Genomic DNA, 26375 nt, shown 5'->3' with positions numbered 1-26375 from the left:
CTCTAGTGTGGCAACAGAGCGCCACGGGTTAGTCTTCAGAACAAGATTAATATGGCTTTCACTCTGTATGATTGTTGAACCTTCTTTGCACAAAGAATGAACACTCCAAAGACAAGTTTATTTCTCAAGAATCTTCATTTCAGTATTATAGACTTCACTGGTAATTTGTATAAAGACTTAATTCAAACTTTCCATGACATTTTGGCATCACAAACAGGATCTCCTGAAAGGCCGTCTGGAACGAAAGGGGGACGGCGACTGATCCTCCAGAAGTACTCCTTCTGCCTCTACCTCCAGATAACACAAGAGACAAGAGGGCAGGTCCACATTGTCTTCACTGGAATCCTGAAGGACTTGAATTGAGTCCACAAATTCTTCTAAAGAAACGGTGAGACACTGAAATTTTGATTATTGATCCCCAACATATTTCAATTGATGAAAATAACATAGAGGAATATAAAGAAATGGGAAATTATATATTTTTGACTGTATTTGATAATGTGATTGTGTTTGATAATGGTTTTACCTTGATTTTACTATAAACAATCTGAGGAAAGGAAGCATGCAATTGGGAGTATTATCTTAAACAAGGCTTCCTGAAAGGCCTCCTCCTACCCCTCTCTACTGCAGTGAAATTGAGCTGTGTTAGCTATGAAGAAGTTCACCTAATCGAGGTTATCAGACACGCCAATCATGCAAAGAAGCAAGCAGTCTTGGAGAATAAAATAAAATTGCTATTCAATTTGGCGGGATTATTGGTGCAAGCGGGATAGACGGTTGTATACAGGCAGTAGACACTAGGCTAAGTCTCCTCGCCACCAACTTAAATAGTCGCTATATTCTAGTTAAGGCAGAACTTGATAGCATTAGGACTCGGACCTGTTAGTTGGAGAGTTGGTCGAGACTCGCCCCTGAGGGACCAGGGCGCGACCTACGTGGATCTAACAACAGTAATACGCTGACCAACTATAGGCCAATATCTAATCAGCAAAATACTAGACAAAATGGTCTCTGTCCAAATAAACTCCTTTCTTAAAGAAAACAACATCCTGGAGGAATTTCAATTAGGCTTCAGAGCATGCCACAGTACCGAAACTGCTCTGACTAAAATAATTAGTGACCTCAGTTTCCCAGCAATAGGGTCGTTAAGTACGGCACAGATAGGGAAACTAGGCATGATTTCCAATATTATTTTATACTATTTTAATTCTGCTATTTTATCTGCTATTTTAATTCTGCTATTTTTATACAATTTTAATCCTGCTATATTATATTATTTTAATTCTGCTATTTTATCTGCTATTTCATACTATTTTAATTCTGTTATTTTTATAATGGTACTTCAGACTCATTTACATCAACACTGTGATTATTGTACTATACTAATTGTTATGCTTTTGCTGTGAAGCAGTTTGGGCTGGAATTCTTGTATGAAAGGTGCTATACAAATAAAGCTTATTATTATTATCTACCATGGACAGACCACGCCCATGCCATCCCATTTTACTTACACACACATTTCTTTTCATTCAGCCCATGATGACTAAAGACCCTGTCACACATAGCCGTATGACAGAAACGTATGACAAACAACAATGACAAATGTGCATAAAATAGATTGCGTTGCTATAGATTTGGAGAATTAATTTTATATATTTATATATTATATTTTAAGTAAAATTCACTGTGATTGTATGTACTTTAATTTGTCAATAAATTACCAAAAAGTGGGGAAATGTAATGAAAATGTTCTGTGTGCTACCTAAGAATGTGCCTAGACATGTGAACATTTACTGACGGCTTTAGGTTGTCCTTTCAATGCAATGGAAAGTGTTATTTCAGCATATGCATAACTGCTTACTACCATGTTTGGTAGTAAATAGTTATAGGCATGGATGTTTACTACCATATTTGCATAAGGTTTCTTTGAATGTATTGAAGGTTACTTAGAATGTCTTGAAGGTAAATGTTCTAGAGAATGAACTCGGACTGGAACTCGCTGCGACTAGATCCAACTGGGAGTTTCTAAGATGAAAGAAGACACAAAACAATACTCTTGGTTCAGCTCTTTCAGACTCTTGTGTTGTCCAAGTACTCTGTATTGTGTAGAATCCTTTCTGCAGAAAGCTTACACTTCATAAATACTCTTTTTCCAATCCTTTATTATACAGATATTTCCACACCTGTATGGCCCAGCACTTCATGTACGGCCTGCATCACATCCACTTCTAGGAACACCCATCCTTTGGATGTTTTGTCCCACATCTTGATCCTGACAAAAACGAGCTTTCTCTGTTGCACATAGCGTTCCACTTCATCGTTTCCTCATCAATGTGCCTCTCTACCGTGATGCATTTTGTCTAGGTCCATGTTGAGCCGCATATTGTTTTTCCATAGGTCCCAGTGTGCGACAACGTTTCCCCGCCACATCCATTTTCTTCCCAAAAGTAAAACCCTCTTTGAGGGTTTGAGCTCAATAGTAACTGTCTGTTATTCTCACTTCTCTGGCTTGGTTAATTCTGAACCCCCAGTATGCTGTATCATCTTGCCCTTTAGAGAATCCAATCATATGGCTTCTCCTCTCCTGGTTTTGATGTTTTTTTGTCAGCAGTCCAATTTCCAGATCAGCGTCTACCACCTGCTTCGTCTGGTATTTGTAGCTCTGGTGCTTTCGATCATTCCTTTTCTTAAGAACTTGTGTACCAGGCTTTGGGTGATGATTTAGATTTTCTGGCCCTGTGCAAGGTCATTCAATACAGTATCAAGCCAGCACAACTAGTTCTTTCTCTTTTTGTGGGTATTTTTTGTCCACTGAGGATACGGTGTATCTCGACAAAAAAAGAAAGTATTTTCTTCGGGCCAGAATGAAGTTTGGACTTCTTCCTCTAACACTGCCTAACAACATGAAACACATATGTATATGACTTACAAACTAGACTGAATATATATATATATATATATATATATATATATATATATATATATATTTATTGATTATCATACATCATTATAAGTTTACAAATTATTATCGTAAATATTGATGCTAAGTACTTTGCTTAAGTAAACATTTTACCACTACACACCATATCCCCTTTTTCATTGCTTACTCTCAGTACAGCCTCATCATTTTCACAGCTGATCACTGTCACCAGTCTGGTGGTGAGGCTTCTGGGTTCCAACCGCACTGCTGCACGGATGGCGCCTTTTAGTTTCTCTAAGTTGTTCTGTTCTGTGGCGGTCAATACCCAGTTTCCTTTGTTTTTCTTGTCTGGTTCATCTTCTCTCTTTTAGAGGCAGGCATACAATGTTTTGGCGTAGTTTTAGTATTGGGAAACATGATCTCTCACAAAATTACAGAGTCCCCAAATCTTTTGTAGGTTGTTCTCTGAGGTTGGGGGGACGATCTGGTTTATCTTATCTCGGTAGCCCTTTCAGAGTCCCAGGTCTGTTTTTACCTGGAACCAAAGATAGCTCACTTGAAACTGTCCAAACTGACATTTCTTGGGGTTGGTAAAGTTGTCAACTTGTTCCCACACCGTCAGGTAGTCACTGAGATCCTCTTGAGGCTGATTTTCTTTCACTAATTTCTTTAGCATTCTTTAGAAACTTCTCTCATCCCCGCCTTTCTGCTGCTGTTCTTTTAGTCCAGTTAAAGGCCACTTTCTTCATCCTTCTCAGTCTAACATCATGTAAAAGTGTCTTATATGAGGCCCTTAGGTTGCTGGTTAATTCCTTGTAAGCCATCAAGGTGGATGAGTTGTTTTTACCTCCAGTGTCACCATTTCATCCAAGCCCTTTATTCACTCTTCAGGAATATCCTATAGCATTTGACCAACCTCCAGTAAACGATATGTCTCTCGTCATTTGCTCAGTGACTTTTTGACATTTTCCTGGATTCATCCATACTTTCTCTTTTTTCAACACAACATAATTTCTGTCAAATGTTGTATTTGTACTATGTTGTTTATCCTGTACACACGACATCTATTGTACGTCTGTCCGTCCTGGGAGAGGGATCCCTCCTCAGTTGCTCTCCCTAAGGTTTCTTCCATTTTTCCCCGTTTAATTATGGGGTTTCTTTTAGGAAGTTTTTCCTTGTGCGATGTGAGGGTCTAAGGACAGAGGGTGTCGTAACCTGTACAGTCTGTAAAGCACACTGAGACAAATATATAAGTTGTGATATTGGGCTATACAAATACATTTGATTTGATTTGATTTGACTTTGCGCACACATTTTGAAACCGTAGCCTTATATTATTGATATTTAGCATTTCTGAGGCTATTCCATGTTGAAATCAATCTATTTACTTTTATGAAAAAACTGCCGCTAGATCCTGAACTATCTTAAATTGTACTATCATTTAAGGCAGGGGTGGGGAACATCCGGCCTCCGGGCCTTCAGCGAGACCATTTGATCCGGCCCTCGAGGTATTTCATAAACACACGCAAAGAAATCAACTAGGAAAAAAAATCTAGACAGCAATAGAATAAAATGGGCCACTGAACACAACACGAGCGGAATGTGTCATCACGTGGTCACGTCATGTCAAAAAACTTCATTCGTCATTGACATCAACGAACGCAGCATGGCGATTGTAAAACAGAGAAAGGTAGATGCGGAATGTCAAACATTCCAGGAGAAATGGATGAACGATGATTTCTTTGTGGAAGTAATAGGCCAGTGTGCCTAGTTTTGCGGAGATAATCTCGAGCGTCATTACAGCACGAAACATGCCAAACTGTACGAGCTGAAAGGACGAGTGCGTTTGGATAAAGTTGACGTTCTTTGGCGGAGTTTGGCCCAACAAGCAACTCTCTCCAGAGCGTAACATACAAACATGGAAAGATTAGATAGGTAGACCACCACACCAAGAACAGACTATTCCACCACTGCTGTGCAATTATCACTGCCATTTACAATACTCACTTTATTTTGTATTCTGCTGAGCTAACAGTCCACTTTTTAGCTTTGAGAGTTTGTCTGCTCGCATTTGGCCTTGCAAGTTATCATACTTGTCTTTGTGACGGGATTCATAGTGTCGGCGCAGATTGTATTCTTTGAATACCGCCACCGCCTCTTGACAGATGAGACAAACAGCCTTTTCTTTGCATTGAACAAAAAAATAATCGTTTGACCACTGCAGGTTAAATACCCTGCATTCTGAATCAATTTTTCTCTTACCTAACCTTTTCGCCATTATTCCGTTCTATTTGACAGGGGCTAGTCTAGGATTCGTGTGGCCAGACTAAAAAAAAATCATAATGCGTCTCTGGTATTGTTTAGGGAGCCGGGCCAAATGTCGAGGCGGGCCGTATCCGGCCCGCGGGCCTTAGTTTGGGGACCACTGTGTTAGACTCTCCAGCGATTACCCCCAGACTGATTCGTTGTTACCAACCCTGCCTGTCTCTGATCTACCCGCCTTGTCGTATCCCCGGAATACCCACCTGCCTTCTGTCCCCGACCTCAAACTCATCTTCCACATCTCCGTGTGTCCTGGGATTTCCTGTACCTGCCGGTTCTGGTAAATAAACCTGTATATCTACAATTCCTGGTTTCCCTGTGTGTTGCATTTGGGTTCATACACTCTCCGTGACAGGCACCCCATGGTGAGGAGCATAGATCTTTCTTATCCTTTGTTTAAAATATGTGTCTGTGGGTCGTCTCCCAGAAAAAATAAATTGTAATTTAATACAAATTTCCTGCATTTTCACACCTAATCGGACCGGGTCTTCTCCAGAAAGTTCTCCATTTATCTACGAAGCCCACATCTTTATCTGGAGACCAAAGGTGGAATGATGGCATGCGTCTATACATGTCATCACTGCTTAGATTTGGCAGGGGAACAAAGAAAACTACATTACACTACGAGTCCATCATTGTCTTTGCATATGTACACACCAACTCCACATTACACAGCTTCCAATAGGTGGAATCGGGTGTCGTGAATAACAATCTTATTATTTTTACGCTTATCCTAAGGCAGCTGTTTTAAATATGATTCAATGTCACCTATTCCGTCACCAGGAATGAATTTTCTGTGATCAGGAATATAACATGATGAACTGAGTCGAACTCGAGCAGCTTAAGAAGCCTATGCTACTAGCGACACAGAAAAGCAGGAACTCCAGAAATGACAACACGTCAGCCAGTACTTGTTCCGCTTTTACACACCTGTAAAGTTTTGTGACTGAATTATGCACAGTTGCTATCGCGGTGACACAATCTGTCCACAGACAAACACGCACACAGATTCACAAGCTTAAAACAATACGGCTGGTAATCAGAACGCAATGCAGATCACACTAACACCAAGCAACAACCTCTGCAGTTCATTAAATGGTGACTTGAGGCTGGCTCCAAAAGGGAGTCCGAAGATGGGTGTGGTCCAAGCAAGGGCGCAGGAGGTAGGGGGTAGGAAGTTGAAAATGGCCTTGTTTGGGCGTTGCGGCTGGTGTAATCCCATCGCAAGATGGTCTCTAGTTAGTATAATTTAATTGTATATTTATTGTTTTCATCTTCTGTGTGTGCGTGACTATGGACACATTTTTGTGACAGCAATAGCATCACAAAACTCATGTATTCATTAATGGATACATTGAAGAGGATTGTACTAAGTTTGCAACCCTGCCTCACCCCATGACCCTGGTAAAAGGTTTTGTTTGTCTCCTATTTTTACTGCATATTTACTTGTGGACATAGATTTAATTATATCAAATGTTTCCCTCCATTCATGGTCATTGATAAAACTGAAATGTTTTTTATTCTTACATTTTTAAAAGTTTTTTACCAGGTTACTATTTACAAATTCCACGGTAATTATATGGTCATATTTATCTCAATTTTTTATAATTTGGTTTTACCTTTAGCTGAACTTAAAGTGTATCAGCCCAGAGTCTCTTCGTGACCTACCATTAGTTATGTACAGACCCAGTGTGCGGCAGAGCTGTAGAAGCTTGGTACCATTTGTGTTTGTCATTTCACCAAAATTGTGTTTAGGGGGGAGTTCAGGCAGGGAAAGCAGGTTCCTCCAGCCCTGACACACCAAGCCAACAACAGGCTGTTGGCTTGTCTGTCGCACTTGTTTTTGCGGTGTGTCCCGAACCGTTGGCACTAGGTGGCCCTTGTCAGCAGCTTTTTGGAGGATTCACCATGTTTAAAATCACTCTGATTGGTTGTTCAGTTTAAGCAAATCAGCGCACAAGAAGAGAAACCGATGTTTGGAATGAAGCTAAGTGGTGTGAAAGTGGTCGACAGACCCTGCTTTGTTTTAATGTGTGTATCATAACAATGGCTTGTATATCTGCAGTCTTTGGTCTTTTGGTTTCCCTTTTTGAATGATGAATACAGACGACCGGCGCCTGCTCATGGAGTTATTTCCTGTCACGCAGGCGCAGAACGTATGTGCTACTTGGCCGTTGAGTGTATTCTTTGCGATGTGTTCAAGTTCAACTTTCTGACTAAGATGCTGGCGACGCAACAGTTGGCTGTCGCCACGTGTTCTCTGATGTGGGTCTGTCCGGGCTTTAAGTGTGTGTCTCCCTGGGAATTTACAGTGTCAGCCTTCTCTCCAGTTCTTCAAGCATTCAGGTCCCCATAGAATACCACATTTCCTAACGTTTTAAAATGGTTTATTTCCCCCTCTAGAGTAGAAACAATCTTTATTGTAGCAGGGGGATTCTGAGGGGGTATGTAAATAGCATACAGGTAGACATATTGGTCTGTAAATTTTTATTTTCAGCAAAATAAAGGATTCTACTCTTTTGATAACTTCAATTGAGTGGGTTAGTTCTGATTAATAACTAATAAAAATGCCTTCCGGGTGATTGTTTGGAGTTTAATTGATGGAATAATAATTGCAATGTAACTGCGAGGACAACCAGTGAAATGTCCCCTCGGTACCATGTCTCTCACAAGACAGTGATGTCAGTCATAGTTATCTCTAAGGCAGGGGTGTCAAACTCATTTTAGATCAGGGGCCACATACAGCACAATTTGATCTCAAGTGGGCCGGACCAGTAAAATCATAGCATAATAACCTATAAATAACGACAACTCCATATTTTTCTCTTCATTTTAGTGCAAAGTACATTCTCAAAATTCAAATTTAATGAATTATTTACAAAACATTATGAACAACCTGAAATTTCTTGAGAAAAATATTTACAATTTCAACAACATTATGCCTCATTTCATCATTTACACATGTGCATTACAACTTACAGATCAGTGTATCTACAAAAACACAAAACATTTTGTCATAGGTATCTGGAACAGTATTTTACTTTATGATCAAAACAACTAATTTTTCAGTCATCGTTTGGCATGTTTGACACCCCTGATCTAAGGTCTTGAATATTTCAACATTTGAAACAATTTTGTTAAGTGTTTAAAAAGCAAGACAAACATTGAAGCAACACTGGTCACCTCGGATCATGGATTGGTAGTGTCATATTCAACCTCCAACCAATGATGTGATGTCGTCACAGACTGAGATTTGTTACAGTAACAGAAAGAAAGAAAAAGTATCAGCAAGACTAAATGTTTGGCAGGAAACACTCATCCTATCAGCTCTGCTTTAATGGTGATAACTGATAACCTGACCAACTGAGGGCGAGGAATGCTTTATACTCACAAGTGCTTGTTACCTGTATTACAACAAAAAGCAAGTGGAAAAACCTCAGCACCTTCCAGTGAAGGGATGAAAAGAATGAAAACACAACCATGAGGATGTATTAAGACAGTTAAAAACGTGTATTGGATAACTGTCTTTTAAAATTACATTCAGACAAATATAAATGAATTGTTTGAATACAATATTTAACTGAAAATGCATATTTCTTTTAACCATTATGAATTTCCTAAATTTGAGATTTTGTAAATCTGTGAAGGAGGTTGGAAGGAAGAGGGAAAAACAACAAGTTGAGGAGAAAAACAAGACAAAAACAAAACTAAGTGAAGTTGTTTCAGAACAGCACAGGTGATAAAGGCTCTGTGAGTAAAGGGAAGTTGAGCAGGTTGTCTGCATCATCTCTTTATTTAAAACTAGTGACTCAACAGTGTTGCACCAATACAATGTTGGGTGCATTGTCATGTACAGTATAACACCCAGTATTGCAAATCTTGACAGTGCACCTCTACTTTTTATAATTTAATGTTGTGCAGATATTATCAATCGGAGGAATTGAAAATAATAAAAAGACATCCTTTCAAGTCACCATTGCACTCAAACACAACATCTCATCATGGACCATGCTCATGATATACTCAGCTCCCTGGATCATGTCTTAGCTCTCCAGCTAAGACATGTCCATTAAAATCTAATGGCATAGTCAAGTCTGAGAAGCAGCAGCTGTGAGGATGCACGGGAACATTTTAAGCACAATAAGATTTAGAAAATATGACGGACACAATTGCCAGGAGGACATTAAAACTTAAAAAATGTCAGCCACAACTTCAAACTTGTAAAGTTTCAAGAATATTAAAGTATAACATGGTGAGTTATTATCTAAAAGGAAACACTTTCATAGAAAGGCTACAAAGATACATTATAGCATAGGTGTAGAGTAATTAAGAAATATTACAGAAGTAACTTGCTAAGAAAGGATAACACTCCAAATCTGAACTATGTAATCTGAGTGCTATGACTTCCGTTTGGTGCTGGTTTTAGTACAGATACAATGCACATTTAACCAAAACAATAGCCAAAGTTCTCCAATGTCAAATGTTGTCTGCATGCAGCCTTGCAAGAACATTGTCAACATTAAATAGTCCAAATCTGGCGAATGGTTGATGTGAATCAGAACCTTTATGATCACAGAGCTCAACAGGATTATGAATCTGACGGGACGTCTGACACCAATTTTTGGTATCTCAATTTGATACATTTCCATGAAATGTTAAACAAATAATAAGCTTTCAACTGCATTATGAAAATGGTCCATCTGAGAAAAATTGGGTCTGCTTTAAATCAATAAGTGCTCATTAAGTCTCTTAAATCACACGTAGGGTGTGTATTTGGATGATCAAATTTGTTTTTTTAAAGTGTAAGAATAATAAAAACAAAAACATGTTTTTCCAAAAATAACATACACCTTGATCATTAAGGTTTTCACATATAATCTGTTAACAGGTCATATTCTGAGATAAGAGCCAACTAATAAGTCATTTGTTTTCATTGCATTGCATATAGTTTACAAAGGAAAGCCTCTTTCTCCAACACCTCATTTTTCCCTCAAAGCTTTTCTCTACGGAGACACTTTGATCATATCAATGAATCTGTTGATCTGATGCATATCGGACAAGCCTCAAGCGCTCAGACTCACTTTGACTAAACTGAGGACATTCAGTTTGGATTTGATGCTCTTTTTCAGGAAAAAAACAAACAATACACACACCTACCAAAAAAACTAACTGCCACTGCTTCCTCCCTCATATACAAACATGTCTATCATCAGTGGAAAAAGCTAGTTTTGAAGAACACTTGGAAACATCATAAAGAAACTGTATGGCTTCCATAAAGACCATAACAAGGAGAGTGTTAAAAAATAACAGGTTTACATTCTGAAAAAGCAGCAGTAGTTGTTTATAAGACATCCAAAGGTGCTACAGACATTGTGTTGTTGAGTTGTGCTGATGAATATGTGAGGTACTTAAGTCCAGTTTGAGAAAAGTACAGCCAGTGTGGCCAGGTTTTGTCCGTAGTGTGGACAAAGGGGTTTTCTATAGAACAATACCAGCCGAGGCACTTAGATTCTGGCAGACTAAAACATCATTGATGGAGGTTCTAGTCAGTTTATAGCTGTAAGAATGTGGCCATCGTGTTCATGCCTCATGTGTTTTTGTGTGTGTGGCAGAGATGCTATCACTCTCTTATGCTCGCAGAATAGGAGAACTGGGGGAAATGTGCTTGCTGGCCAGGGTCGTCGCAGTCCAGACTGTTATCTGTAAGAACGAGACATCAGAAGTCAGTCGTCACATTTCAGTCAAGAACCCAGACCGTCATCATGGACAGCGTTGGGCCTCTCGAATGATACTTACACTTGTCTGGAGGAGTGAGCGTAATGGTTTGCGCTGTGAACTCGTCATCAAAGTAACGGGTGTCTGTCTCTGAGGTCACTTGCGGTCTGAAGAGTGGGGTGAGCTGCGGCAGGACGGGGAGAACATTGGTAAAATGGCATTTGATTGGTTAGACACTGGATTTATATGGATTTATATGCCTGTGAACTTTATACACATCTGGAATATTACATTATATCCACTATAAGCAGATCAGGGCAGTGTCATTCCTTACCAACACTGGGATATATTCTATGGGAACCATTTCTCAACATTACTTAACCATATCATAAAATAGGAGTTTCTTTTGATTTTAATTCATAGCGATGAATTAAGTCTGCTGGTTCACAACTTGAGAGCATCTTTCAAAATATAAGCAAACATTTGGTTAAAGCCAGATCAAAGTGTCTGAAATCACAGATATAAAGATGAAATAAGCAGTCAGCGAGGACATCTTCTGTTTGTGTGACTACAAAGCAAAGCTCAGTTTCACTTCCTCCAACGTCAGAATGTCTTACCTTTCTCTGTACCACATCCTGCCAGTTGATGGTGATGAAATATTTGTGACTCATTACTTCTTTGGCATCATTAGGACCTCCACCCAACCTTTCAGTCAAACAAGATCATGTAAGAATTAAGTAGGCATTACACACACACACACACACACACACACACACACACACACACACACACACACACACACACACACACACACACACACACACACACACACACACACACACACACACACACACACACACACACACACACACACACACACACACACACACACACACACACACACACACACACACACACACACCTCTGTTTGGGGTCCTTCTTGAGTAGGCCAGCCAGCATGGACTTGGCCTCGGGCGACAGGTTCCTGGGGAAGCGGATCTCCTCCATGAGGATGAGCTCAAACAAACGCTCATGGTCCTGGTTGTAGAAAGGCAGACGGCCGCACATCATCTCATACATGACTACACCCAGACCCCACCAGTCCACCGCCCGGCCGTAGTCATTATCTTCTAGGACCTGAGAAACAGACATTTGCCTGATTACAATGGTCAACAATCTGGAAGATTGGGGTTCCTTACTGGAGCTGCTGCCCCCGCGACCCGATCCCGGATAAGCGGTGGACGATGGATGGACGATGGATGGACAATGGACAACACTGGCAGTAAGAAGTGACACGTCACTTAACTACTCACTCTGACCTAAATCCAGATTTCTCAGTTTAGTTTTGAATGATCACTTCTTATGAATTAAATAGATTTCCCACCAGTACATATAAAGCAGAGTAAAAATGTTGGTCATGGTGCATAAAAATCATAAGAATTATGTAATTGTGTTCTTATTTTAAAAAATAAATGCCACTCAAAAACCTTCTCGAGAGTCCAGTTAATTAAGCCTGAGAGGTGTTCTCACTCAGTTAAGATGGCTGTCCTACAGCACACACTTCACAACAAAGGTTAGAGATTTTGGTTATGTATGATGACAAATTGATAGAAAAAAGCCTAATGTTACCCTTGCATTTAAAACATGTATGTGGTTAACATACGAACATTTTGGTGAGTAACACTGAATGTAAACAAAACTTTTGTTTGTTTATATGAAAAGTCAGTAGCGAGCTGCGAAGTGATGCAGTTATGACACATCAGCTCTGGAAACCTGTTACTGGCTGGGTTAGTTTCTTTTTTCTTGGGTAGCCATGATTGTAGGGACACAATTAAGAATTATATTTTATTATCGATTAGGATTGATCTATCTTTCTGAGTATAGCATGTCAGAAAACATCACAATTTCCTAACATACTCAACACACCATTAAATTCACCATAAAATTCAAAAGCAAAAGACAGTTGGGGACTTGATGCCGTTTTCCTTCAAAAATAGAAAGATGGGGCGACCCGATAGCCAAGTGGTTAGAGTGCATGCCACATGCCAAGGCCCTGAGCAGCGAGTCCCCGGTTGGATTCCTGGCTGGTCGGACCTTTCGCTACATGTCATTCTCCTACTTTCTTTCCCCACATTTCCAGTCTTTATCCATCATCAAATAAAGGCAATAAAAAGGCTTGAAAACAATCTAATATACTGCCCGTCCAAAAAAATTAAATAAGTTACCACCTGGATTTAACTAAGCAAATCGGTAAGAGCCTTCCATTGGATAATTACTGCAGTGATTAATATGTTTCTGATTATTTAACCCAAGCTGATGGGGTGAGTAGCTTCTTATTTCCAACAATGTCGGAAGACATAGCCTGTGGTCGTGGAAAGGATGTGAATCAGTTTCAGAAGGGTCACATTATTGGCCTGCATCAAGCAAAGAAAACAACTAAGGAGATTACTGAAACTACTAAAATCTACTATACTAAACAGCAGTGTAGCTATAAGAAAACCACTGATCAGTGAGGCTAATTAGAAAAAAAAGGCTTCAATTTGCTAGGGAGCATAACGATTGGATTCTGGAGCAATGGAAGAAGGTCATGTGGTCTGATGAATCCAGATTTACCCTGTTCCATAGTGATAGGCTAAGAAGAGAGGCGGATGAAGTGATGTACCTATCATGCCTAGTGCCAACAGTACAAGCCTGTGGGGGCAGTGTTATGATTTGGGGTTGCTGCAGTTGGTCAGGTCTAGGTTCAGCAACGTTGTGTTTCCAAAGAATGAGGTCAGCCGACTACCTGAATATACTGAATGTCCAGGTCTTTCCATCAATGGAATCGGTTGACAGTCGCGCCGGGAGGCCGGTTCCTCCCTTGCAGGTAAAGAGAGCACAGCTAGCACAAGTCCAAAGCCCTGGGAAGTAGCGGGTTCCGGGCGAGGTGTGCTGTAAAGCTCGGTGTGAGAGCTGAGAGCCACCTTCACCCAAGCCGGCCTACTATAGCCGGTTGCAACACAGTATGATATGTACTTATTTTCATTCTATTTAACTATTGTGTACTTGCCACTTTACTTCATATGTTCTTTTGCTGTAACAAGGTAAATGTTCCCATAAAGGATTTCTGATTCTGATACAGTATATTACTCTTCTACTCTGGACTGCGGTCACTTTTGTGAAAATCGTGATTGTGATCGCAATTAAAATTCAATTAATTGTGAGATTGTATAATGATTTGTAATGATGAATATGGATGCATGGATATGGATATGGATGGGTTTATGATTGGATTTAGTATTTGTTGTGTTAGTGTGTACCTGGTCGGAGACTAGATGAAAAGTAGCTAGTTAAGCTAAATCTGGTACAATACTTCTCTTTGTGTGAGATTAATGTTTTGGTCATGGTCTGACAAATAAATGTAATAATCTAACCTAATTGTCAATCACTTTTTTCTCCACGGTTCATACAAGCATCTCAGAGAAGAAAAACAGCCTGAAATCCTCAATGTTGAATTTGAATATTTAGTCCGGATTTAAATCGAGATCAGTTGCTTTTAAATAGACTGTATTCTGGAATCAATGAGAGAAACACGTCTCATTTTATTGTGAGGTGACTCTCAGATGAGAATGTACGACTTTTAGGGAGCAGGAGTAGAAAGTTTCATAAATAACTCTTAAATTCTACTCTGAGGGAAGTATTTTTAGTTCTAGCTTAACGTGCAACGTGATTCCTAAGAGTGATCCTGAGATGCTTGATGAATACAGGCACTGGAATTTAACAGTCTAAAGACAGAGGGTGTCATACGCTGTACATATTGTAAAGCCCCCTGGGTAAAAATTAGTAATGTGTGATATTGGGCTATATAAAGAAATTTGATTTGAGTGCAATATTGCAATATTCACAATTGAAACACTGTTTAAAGTGGCAAAAGACAACATTTTTGCTTTAACTTATCAATATGAAGAATACGTTGATTGCACAATGTAATGGCTGCAGAATAATGACACAATCGGCATTTAGTTTGTTTCCTATAAGCCTTGCTTTCACTATGCTATTCTGTCCACCTCCGATTCACGTTCTTCTTTTCACAAAAACCCCAGACATATAGGCTGCTTACCAGAGAGCATTTCGCTAAGAGGCAACTCAACAAAATAGCTCACAGTAACTATCCCCAGGTAGGGGAACGACCGGAGTGAATATGGAAATCAAGGGGCAAGGTTTTATTTGTAGTTCCCTCCTTTCCTTTCCTTCGCTCTGTCTCTGACTGTAGGAGTGTGTGTGTGTGTGTGTGTGTGTCTGGAGCGAAGCCCCGCCCTTCGCAAAACAGCGGACGAGTGAATGTGCAAAGCAACACTGTAAACACTGAAACGTGCACATAAATTAGATAAATAACATACGTGTTTACTTTATTTAATAGAAGAGCACATGTTCAATGTGAAAAGTGAGTTGTGAATATAAAAAAACAAAAGAATAAATAAAAACACCTTGAATTTCAGGGGGGCGCAGGGTTCTGATGGGGGGGCGCAGCGCCCCTCCAAGACAATGGTAGGGGAAACACTGTATATTCACAACTCACTTTTCACATTGAACAGGTGCTCTTCTATTAAAAAAAACTAAACGCTTATGTTATTTATCTAATTTATGTGCACGTTTCACACGTATGTACACGTTCTACTGTCTACTTTACGCATTCCCATTCTCTCCTCCGCTGTTTTGCGAGACACACACACACACACACACACACACACACACACACACACACACACACACACACACACACACACACACACACACACAGAGAGAGGAGGAAAGGAGAGGAGGGAACTAAAAATTTAAGCGCGCCGGTGTACCGCCTGTAAAGTCACTGATGTTTTGTTTTTGCACCAATAAATAAACAAATAAAATATACAGGCACTGGTCAACACCACACCACTTAACACATGTACAAAAAACTGAGAATGCCAAGTGTGCCTCAGCAATGACAGCGGTCTATAATAAGTGGGTAATGTATATGTACTGCATGCGTGTTGGAATATGTGACCGCTTGTGTAGAGGTTAAAAACTGTGCTTAAATAGTGCCACCCAGTCAGTTTCAGTACCTTACCTCAGGTGCCAGATATTCAGGAGTACCACAGAAGGTTTTCATGGTAGCGTCAGGGGTAATGCCCTCCTTACAAAGACCAAAATCAGTGATTTTGATGTGGCCGTCTTTATCCAACATCAGATTTTCCAGCTGAGACAGAGTAAAATAACAAACACATCAGATCTGACCAAAATGATCATAGATATAATGACAGATATGGGCTTAGAATTCATTAGGTTATTGTTAAACTTTCATTGACTCAAGTCAAAAAAATCTTGACTGGGAGCTGAGATTTGCTGCTGTCACTTTAAAGTTAACTAAGACTTGACCTAAGACTGATTTATTGTATTGCCAGCCAAGCCCCCGGCTAGCTACTAAGAGAGCCATGTTTCCATGGCAACAGTGGAATGGAAATGATCCTGAATGACAGTATAGCAAGTACCAAGTCCTGCCAGTTTAAGATGCCCGCAACTCAGTTTTGCTACAGATTTGATGATAAGATGATCGCTTATGTGATGAAAAAGATGAGTACGTTCAGAAAGGTAGTGCACTTCTTGCTATTCGCCATCCTGCGTATGCTGCTATGGTTACTCATTTTAGACACAGTCAGTGCATTGACTAAAAATGGTGAACAGACACTAGAACTACTTTCTTTTATCAGTAAAGTAATGAATATTGAGTATTCACCCGGACTATAGGTTACTTGTTCAGCAGTATTATTCAACTACATATGATGCATCAAAGGAGCATTATGTGTCATGTTGCTGCTCATTGTTATAAAAGGGAAAGGAACAAATCTGGCAATGTGCATCGGACTTCACTGATTCCAGTGGAAGAACTGGAGAAGAATCATGTTAAATATCATCTTAAAAAAAAAAAAAAAGACTAGGTCATTGATGTCATATCAGGAAAATTATTTCTAAACTATGTTCGAGTTGAATACTGGTCATATTCCACAAACAAAAGTTCCAAATCATTTCTACTAGTAATTGAACATTGATTAATGTATCGATAAAAACAAAAAACACTGAAACTACTATTAAATGCTTCTGAATGCTTAAATTCTACTCTAACTAAAGACATCTTCTTTATTTAATTATTTCAAATGTCTTAGTAAAATCTAAAATAAGAATCCATCACATCATCTTCTCTGAAGTCATAATATAAATTTGAGTATTCACCTTCAGATCACGGTAAACAACGTCACGTGAATGAAGGTACTCGAGGGCCGACACGATCTCAGCACCGTAGAACCGTGCCCTGTCTTCTGTGAACACTCGCTCACGTGACAGGTGGAAGAAGAGCTGAAAGACGTGAGAGCAGATGAAGTGAAACACCTCAGAGAGATGATCTGTTTGAGTGTGCACTGCAAGCTGTTGACATCAAATGACATTATTGTATCTCCATGAGAATATGGCGTGTATGTGAATACTCACCTCGCCTCCATTGGCGTATTCCATTACAAAACAAAGTCGATCATGGGTTTGGAAGGCATACTTCAGTGTCTGCAGCAAGAAAATCACAAATTACAGGTGATGAATTTCTGTTTCTGAGTGAAATGCAAGTAAAAATCTAAGTTGGGGAAAAAAAACAAGTGATGTCAGTCACCATGCAGATATAGACTCATCACTGTATACTGTAAATTGAAGACCTTTTGTTTATATTCAACTCTCGCAGAGGCATGTATGATTATCATCAATTGTATCACAATTCTTTGAATGACCCACGCTGTCAACTGTTGCTACGGTTACGCTTACTTTATCTAGCTCACTACGCAGCTCGTTTACCAGTGGTACTGGTCGGGTAGCACAGAGGAGAATTACGTGCTAACCTCATAGAGATTCTGCAAGTATGTGACAGCACATTGCTGGAGTAGATCAACCTAGAATAACAAATGTTGAGCATGGTGCTCAAATGTCAAAGTTTCTTTCTTAAATGTTTAAGATGCCGGCCATATTAACTGCCCATATAATTCACTATTGTTTTTGTTTGTTTACATTCCTCTGGTGCACATTTAAAAAATGCTCTTCAGGATTGCACTGCTGCTCCTGCTACTACTGCTGTTACTACTACTTCTACTACTGCTGTTACTACTACTACTACTGCTACTGCTACTACTAATGTTACTACTACTGCTGTTACTACTACTTCTACTACTGCTGCTGTTACTACTACTACTACTACTACTACTACTGCTGCTGTTACTACTACTACTACTACTACTACTACTACTAATGTTACTACTACTGCTGTTACTACTACTTCTACTACTGCTACTACTACTACTACTACTACTACTACTACTACTACTACTAATGTTACTACTACTGCTGTTACTAGTACTGCTGTTACTAGTACTGCTACTGCTACTATTGCTTGGGTGGTGATAGCCTAGTGATCTGGTGATATGCCTTCCAAACCAGAATTACAATAAACCTGAGGGTAACATTGCATATTCCATGGCAATCAATCCAATAGTTGTGGACATATTTCAGTCTAGATTTAAGTTGTGGACCCACCAATATTACCATTCATACTGTTACAGTATGCCGCTAGTGTGGCTAAAAGAGACTGTTCACACAGATAAGAACGGCCAGTGGTGAGCAGAGAGCTTTCTGACTGACCTTAATTGTGAGGTTTGTTTTAGAGTTTTTCCTTGTGTGGTGCGAGGGTCTAAGGACGGAGGGTGTCGTATGCTGTACAGCAGGGTTATTCAACTTCATCAGCAAGTGGGCCAAAAAGGAAAATCACTGGGGGTTTGTGGGCCACACAATACTTTGTTGTTGAATCTACAAATAACTCTTACTTACAGTAGTGTTAATACTAGTCAGGTGCATCCCTTTTTTTCACTTTAATTGTATCACTATAATTCATTGCAGAAAACAACCAGTCCATGCAAAAAAGTGGGAAAGTGCAAAATGTTGCATCTTTAAAATCAAGGAGACATGAATTGTTTCCCCAACAGGTCTATGTCCACTAATGTAGAAAGAAAGATGAATATAATAAAACAGTATTCATCACATTAGCAGTAGGTAGCCCTGTTTATAATATCCTCAACACTTCCAAGCATACATAAGGTGCTTTGAGTCCATATCCATAAAATGAAATACTAAATGCAAATAGAACATAGTGAAACAGTAGCATCAGACTCACAATAACATGCATATCTTACACATGTTTACAATGTAACAGTAAGTAGGCTTATTTGAATCATAAAGCAGATCCGTCTTTGCATTTACACTAAGAATGCATCACATGCCTGAGTAGTCAGGTGATGTACTCCTATATAACTACCACACATATCAGACTTCTGTCATGTTGAGCCTGTTTGAGTCAGTGAGAGAAATTACACAAATTTAGCTATTTCAGCATAGTGTGGCTCATAAGTTGTGAGGTATTGTTAGCTTGCTTAGCTAAAGTAATGCAGTGACTTTCTCTGTGACCCGCCAACCTAGTGTGCAGCGTGAGCTTGCCTGAGCCGATGGCACGTGCGGACAGAGTGCGTTTTCTTCTGGACGTCGCTGCAGCTCGGAGTGGAACGGAAAAACCTGCATTTCCGCCACATCGCCGGATTTGGTGTGAATCAGGTCTTGGTTTTATTTATGCTATACATGCTAGCCCAAATTACAGGCAACCTCTTGTGGGCCAGAAAAAAGTTCAGAAGGGCCGTATTCGGCCCGCAGGCCGCTAGTTGAATAGGCCTGCTGTAGTCATTTGTGATATTGGTGTATATATACACACTTGATTTGATTTGACCTGACCACCAATTGTCTGATGAAAAAGAAAATGTGAGTGATGGCTGACCTATCTGAGACAGCGCTGCATTTACCAGCAGATCTCTTGAAGAGCTTTATCAAGTGTGTCATTTGTGACCCCAAGGGTTCTTACCGTGAGGAAGGGGTGTCGTGTGTGTTGTAACACTCTGCTCTCTGTAACTGTATGGGCCACTTCATCCTGCCAACAAAAACATTGTCAGAAACACTGAAAACACACAATATAAAAAAGGTAAAGCTTTACTTAAAGTGGCAAGAGGCATCAAGATGGTAACTATCTGGTTTGACATGATCTTTATTTAAAGTGTCCAAATGTTCAAACAGCTGGGGTACAGGAATGTAGCTGGTATATACACAGCAGTAGTCCCTTATTTTATTCTGCTCCAAAATCAGAAACCATACACATGGCACTTTTTTTCAGAACGCATCAGCGCGCACCGCTTGTGACGAGGAACACCCAATGACAGCCGGCAGATATCTTAACTTTCTTCCGTAAATATCAGTCCACAGCAAATATGGAGGAGTCCAGGTGTCACACACACACACGCACGCACGTAAGACAACCTGTCAAAGCCCTGCTTCCCACTCAACAACTAAAAAAATAGTACTATCATCATAGACAAAAGACTCTGTGAAACACGTTGATGTAGTTTAGAAAACTTCCACTTTCTGCTTTCCTCCAGAAAGTTCTTGTCTCAGTTACAATTGAGTTCAATACAATTGGTTGGAGTTTCAAAATGTCCCGAAACTTTAACTGCAATTTTATGAAAACCATGCTAGCTATCAAAATACCCATTTTGTCCAATAAAGTCCCAAGTCACGTGACCCGTGTAAATCTTTAACTAGTTTACTACGTTAAAGTCTGGCGCAGCGTTATGGCTTCAAAGAGGGGTTTCAAAGTTTTGAGCTCTTTTCACACTGATTTCCCATTATTCTCTATGGGGATGTTTGTCACAGTTTTTTGAGAAAAGGGCAAGGCGAATCTCTGAGAAAATTCATAGCACACTAATCCCGGTCATTCTGCATGTTTTGATGTGTTTTTGTGCATTTCGTGTCGATACTGCGAAACTAGTAGCACCCCGAAAATCCATACGGAAGAAGGAGAACAAGACGATGATAAAGATGAGATAAATATGCCGGATTATAGTCGGTGTGTGGCTCCGCCAGGCACACAGGATGAGCCCTTTTAGCTTTGCTATCAGCCACATAGAAAAACAAAAACATTATTTTATATTTTCCCACATTGTTACAACTGATGAGGCCCATATTCAGTAGCAATGGGTTATGGCTATTGTTCTGTTTAACAAATTACCCAGAGATGGTTCAGAAGCTCGATGTTTTGATGATTGATTTGACGTTTATGAACCTTTTATAAAAATGTAAACCCCCGGTCCATCACAATAATCCAGGACTTTTGGAAAACTTATTTTTGAACCAGAGCACCTAAAATCATATATGAAGACACTTTTTGTGTAAATCGTTCGATTCAGATATCAGTTTGAGGTTATGACATCATTTTGACCCAGAAATCCAAGATGGTCACCATTTTACAGGATGTAAGGAAGTGAAAGTTATGTTTCCACTCTATTGTATGGCGACCATCTTTGAACTCAGGGTGAAAATAATGACGTTAAACTGATGTCAGAATCAGAATCCTTGTGGTCAACTTACACAAAAGAGTCTCTTCATACCATATATGGTTCTTTCGATGATGCGATATGGCTCACAGACAATTTTTTAACATGATTAAGTAATAAATAATTATACTGTAAAACATTTAGCAGCGGATTTTTCTTTAGTTCTCCCCTCTCCTTTCCTCCGCTGTCTCTGACTGCAAGTGTGTGCGCCCGTCTGTGTGTGTGTGTGTGTGTGTGTGTGTGTAGGGGGCGGAGCCCTGCCCTACGCAAAACAGAACAGAGGAGAAACTTCGCAAAGCAAGCAGTAGAGCAGGGGTGTCAAACTCAATCACAGAAAGGGCCAAAATGAAAAACTGGGACTACGTCGAGGGCCAAACACGGTCCACATTTATTGAAAAGGATATATTGACAAGTGCAAAAAGATATGGAACATATTTAGGTAGGCTACATTCTCAGAGTATGCACATATGTCAGAGCCAGATGTTTGGAATCTTTTCTTAGCTACCAGTTTAATGTGTGGGGTTCTGTGGAAACCCTCAGTGCATCAGTGAGACTCCTGTGTGGGTTTTTGTTCATCTTCATCACAGAGAAAAGCTGCTCACACAGGTATGTGCTTCTAAACATGCAAAGCATCTGAGCGGCATGAACATTGGAAACTGTGCAGCGCCCACAGAGTCATACTTTGCCTTGAGTGTGTCATTACACTGGAGGTCAATCAGCTCCATATGGAAGTTCACATGTGCGGTTTCCACGTCAACTGCAAACAGATTGCTGAGCAGTTAAATTTTAAGACAATGGTAGGGGAAACACTGATAGCACTTTTAGTACTCGGAGACGTAATATACTTAAAACTCAATTTTATTAAATATAGGGCTCTCAAGGAAATACATTTAAAAATAATTGGCTTTTATGGCTCTCCCAGCCAAAAAGGTTCCCGACCCCTGTTCTAGGTGCTATGATTCAAAAGTTAATTTTCACGGATGGATTTGTCCCGCCGGTAAAAAAAAGTAAAGAAAGAAAAAAACAGGATTATTGGAAGAGACCTGGGAAAAAACATTTTTAAAGAAAAGTTCCAGGAAAGTCAAATCATTCATCAAAACATCTTAGACAAAGAATTGGGGTTCTTGACAGTTCTTTTTTAAATGCAACAATAGCCATAACCCATTGCTACTGAAAATGGGCCTCATGTGATGTTTAGAAGGACAATGGGCGCGGATAGTGAGAAGATATAAAATAATGGATAAACCCTGGCGGGGAATTAATTTCTTAGGAAAGTTCTGCTGCTTAGAAAGTTTCTTATAATTGCCTCAATATCAGAATCCAATGCAAAGCTCTGAACATTCTATCAGAAACAAACTGCAAAAAACTCAGTTAATCTGATAATAACTCAAGCTCACACAGACAGACACACACACACACACATCACCTTGGCTATGATGACCTCTTTGCGCAGTATTTTCATGGCATAATGTACTCCGGTAGACTTCTCTTTGACCAGAATCACCTTCCCAAACGTCCCCTTTCCAAGAAGCTTCAGGTACTCAAAGTCACTCATTGTCTGTAATGTACATAAGACCGAGGCGTGAGAATTCATCAGGGATAAGGATGTTCAAATGTTCATACAAGGAAAAGAAACTAAATATTGCAAAAATGTTATTGTATTCATAATTTTCTTTTTATCAGATCAAACTTGAGCTGATTATCTTGTATGATCCCAACAACTGATCCTCTCACCACTTTGGAGCGGTTCTTGGACATTAACACCTCCATCTCCTCCAGGCTGCTTTCGCTGGGTGACCCAAACATATCCATTGGTTCCTCCTCTTCCTGTTCTTGCATCTTCAGACTATTTGCCACTGACTGGATTGAACGCATCCACTCCTCTCTGAGAGGCAAAAAGTCCAAATATTGTCAAGCGTTACATCAAACAAATACACCAAGTTCTGGAGAGTCCTTTACACACAGACGCCACTGAATGCCATTTGGGGAATCCCTTAAGACTATTAGAGAAATGGCAGCTTGCTTAATAAATGTGTTGACCCTGTTCTTACCTCTCCTCATTACTGTCCACATGAAAGGTGCGTTCAATGACAGTGGTCCACTGTAGGCAACGAATTACAAATGTGTTGGGCCGGGGTCTTTCAGTTTTCATTAACTGGCACTCTGTGAAAAAACACAATTAAGATTGATATTTACAGGAGAAGGCCGAGGATGTTTACACGGGGATGGAACTGTTTGGAACTCAAAACAGCCAGCTAGCTTTAATTAGTAGAAAACGATGGCATTCAGTTATGTTTTACCATACGGAAAACTGACCTGCCACAGAGAAGTTGTTGAGTGGTGGTGAAGTCTGGTCGTTTAGATCAGGCTTCTCCTTGTAGCCGATGAATGAACCGTCACTCTTCAGGATGAAATACCTGGGCCTCCATGTTTTAATATATTCACCTGGGTCAGAAAAGGGATGCAATTATGAGTACATCCAATCAATAGGAACTGGCATTTTAAGATGACCTATTTAGCTCAATCTGATTGACATCTTGAGTTAATAGTTATAGATTCTAGATTCAAATTGAGCCAAAGCCATAATAACACATTTCTTTCACAGTGAATTATCAGCATAATACCTTACTGATCCTCATACTCCTTACCTCTTTTGTGAAGCCAGCCCTCTCTGACTATATTAACTTCATTCATTGTGAGAGGTGCGCTTCAGAGAGGGTCAGGAACAGGAGGTCGGGGAGGGGAAAAGTGGATTTCTGTCTTGGTCCGTTCAAGTCTTAGTTACAGTTATCAAAACTGCATCTGCTGACTAAAACAAGCTGTAATGAAAATAGGACCATCAAATACATTCAATAATACATTTATGCATTTAAACATTATGACAGTGTTCTGAAATGTATTATTCTGTGTTGTGTCATTCTGTGAATGTATAGCCTCATATTAATGTGACATCTGTAGATGACAATGTGCTAAACTTGGCGAGACAACAAGTGAATTAGATGATATGTAGCCAGGTTTTAAACAGTCCACTAATAGTAAATCATGACAATAAATGTCACAGAGATCACCCCTGACTTAAAAAAGGTACTAAATTCAATCACCTAATACTTAACAGAGATACTAAAAACAGAAAGTCACATAGCAGAAATACAAAACACATTAAAATGAAGTAAAAACAATAAGTATTAAAACATCTTAGCAATCTTTAACTGTCAGTTAGTTAGTTATGGTGATTCTAGTGATAATTAGTGTTAACAGAAGTCTAAAATGTAGTTAGTTCTTGCCCCTCTGCTGTCACCAAACTACTCTTAAACTATTCACAAACATAAAAATGGTTCTGCGTATCTGCATCATTTAGCCACACATGTATGGGTAGCTATGGATAACATACATTTTCTTTCAGCATATATAAAACACATTGTTATGCACAGAAGATTTCAACATTTATCATCGGCTTGTATGTATTTAGCTGTCGAACACTAATAAACAGCAACGACAGTGTGAGCCTTCACTAGAAATGCAGCTATAATTGCTATCAAGGGTCATTTGGTACATGAGCTGTAGGCAGAATTGAGCAGGAAAGCCTACGTAAACGCCTGTCTGCAAACATTGTACGACATTCGATATAATTTCCGAGCTTCGTTTGTGATCTGGTCATCGAACAGAGCAGGTTGCTGCAGGGAGAAGTGCAACGTTTAAAAACATCTAATGTCTAATGTTAGCTAATCTAATTTACAAGAAAATATATCGTTATGGCACAAGTAACGTAACCTTAATTTGAGATTAAGAAGACGTTTACGTATAAGCAAATCTAGTTCGATGTCAGGCTTCATCAACAAAAATCATTGTTAAGATAATTTACAGCTCATCTCGTTGCTGATTGTTATTGTTATTGTTATTATTATTACTATTGTTGGTGTTGTTGTTGTTGACTAGGCTGTCATTTAACGTTAACAGTAGTTAGCTAGCTATTAGCACTGAGCTAAACGGTGACAGCTGTTAGCTATATGCTAACAGTGATAAGTTAACTTTTAACGAACAGTTAGCGGGATAAAAGTTAAGATGGGAAATATAAATCTATTTGATAACCCATCAAAGATATGACGATGAATCTATATTTTACGTTACCGTTCAACTGAAACATCAAGCACACCAATTAACGGGACTAATTCCAAAATAAATTAAAAAAACGTAACTAGCTTAAGTTATCGTTACATGCCTAAATTAGAAGTAACTTTGTTAATTAACGTTAAAGTTTAGTATCACAAATTAAGTGATTTAAAGCAACAACAACAAAAACACTCATGCTTTCCATACGCTACTAGTACTGTAATGTTACTAACGAATGTACGTTAGCCTTGGTAATAGCGAGGTAACGTTAACGTTAGTCAAATAATTATTCTTATTAGCTATAAATTATCTCGTAATCCAATATATTTGACATTTAATGATATCAAAACAAGGCTTTAACGCACATTTCACTGACTTTATCCCACGTTGCTGTTGTTCCAATGCAGTTTTGACAGGTTAGATCCAGAGCAGGCCGTCCACCCAGGAAAACACCATGGATTCTCTTCTTCTTGGTACTAAATAGGTGGTCGCTGATCTTGGGACACACCCGCCACCTGCAGGCAAGGCGGTGCAAATGGAGTTCAAATTCTTCTTCTTCTTCTTCTTCTTCTTCTTCTTCTTCTTCTTCTTCTTCTTCTTCTTCTTCTTCTTCTTCAGCTGCTGCTAAAGACCTGGTTAAAAGAGTAACTAAAAATAATGTGGCTCCTTTTAAATATCTAGTGACCCCACCAAACACTAAGAGGAAATTTAAGCGGAAGCTTAAAGACAATTTATTATGACACAACTCGATCCCCAACAAAAGCACAAGATAATTGGTGAAATGTCGACTGGATTCCACATTGTCCAATTCAAAAATAGTTTCCTTTAAGGAC

At 39.4% G+C, this 26375-nt stretch overlaps 1 protein-coding gene across 4 annotated transcripts; it reads right to left on the bottom strand.

Annotated features, from left to right (window-relative positions):
* Positions 1 to 7821: 7821 nt before the first annotated feature.
* On the bottom strand, positions 7822 to 26065 carry LOC115018604 (RAC-beta serine/threonine-protein kinase-like). 4 transcript variants are annotated; one of them, XM_029447670.1, is made up of 14 exons: positions 25919 to 26065; positions 24081 to 24251; positions 23749 to 23877; positions 23484 to 23595; positions 23167 to 23317; positions 22859 to 22990; positions 19911 to 19976; positions 17459 to 17527; positions 17204 to 17326; positions 16044 to 16172; positions 11880 to 12094; positions 11575 to 11662; positions 11039 to 11141; positions 7822 to 10942 (listed from the first exon to the last, which is right to left on the bottom strand). In XM_029447670.1, exons 2-14 carry the CDS (start codon positions 24124 to 24126, stop codon positions 10863 to 10865), a joined length of 1443 nt encoding a protein of 480 aa, XP_029303530.1. In that variant the 5' UTR covers positions 24127 to 24251; positions 25919 to 26065; the 3' UTR covers positions 7822 to 10862. The 4 variants fall into 4 exon arrangements, with proteins under 4 accessions (XP_029303530.1, XP_029303529.1, XP_029303531.1 ...); XM_029447669.1 differs by having other exon boundaries at positions 25908 to 26063; XM_029447671.1 differs by having other exon boundaries at positions 24081 to 24241; positions 25908 to 26056.
* Positions 26066 to 26375: the final 310 nt, after the last annotated feature.

Source organism: Cottoperca gobio, chromosome 14 (genome assembly GCF_900634415.1).
Source record: "Cottoperca gobio chromosome 14, fCotGob3.1, whole genome shotgun sequence".
Taxonomy (NCBI): Eukaryota; Metazoa; Chordata; class Actinopteri; order Perciformes; family Bovichtidae; genus Cottoperca; species Cottoperca gobio.
The sequence above is the reverse complement of the archived record's forward strand: the minus strand, read 5'-3'. Positions and strand labels throughout refer to the sequence as shown.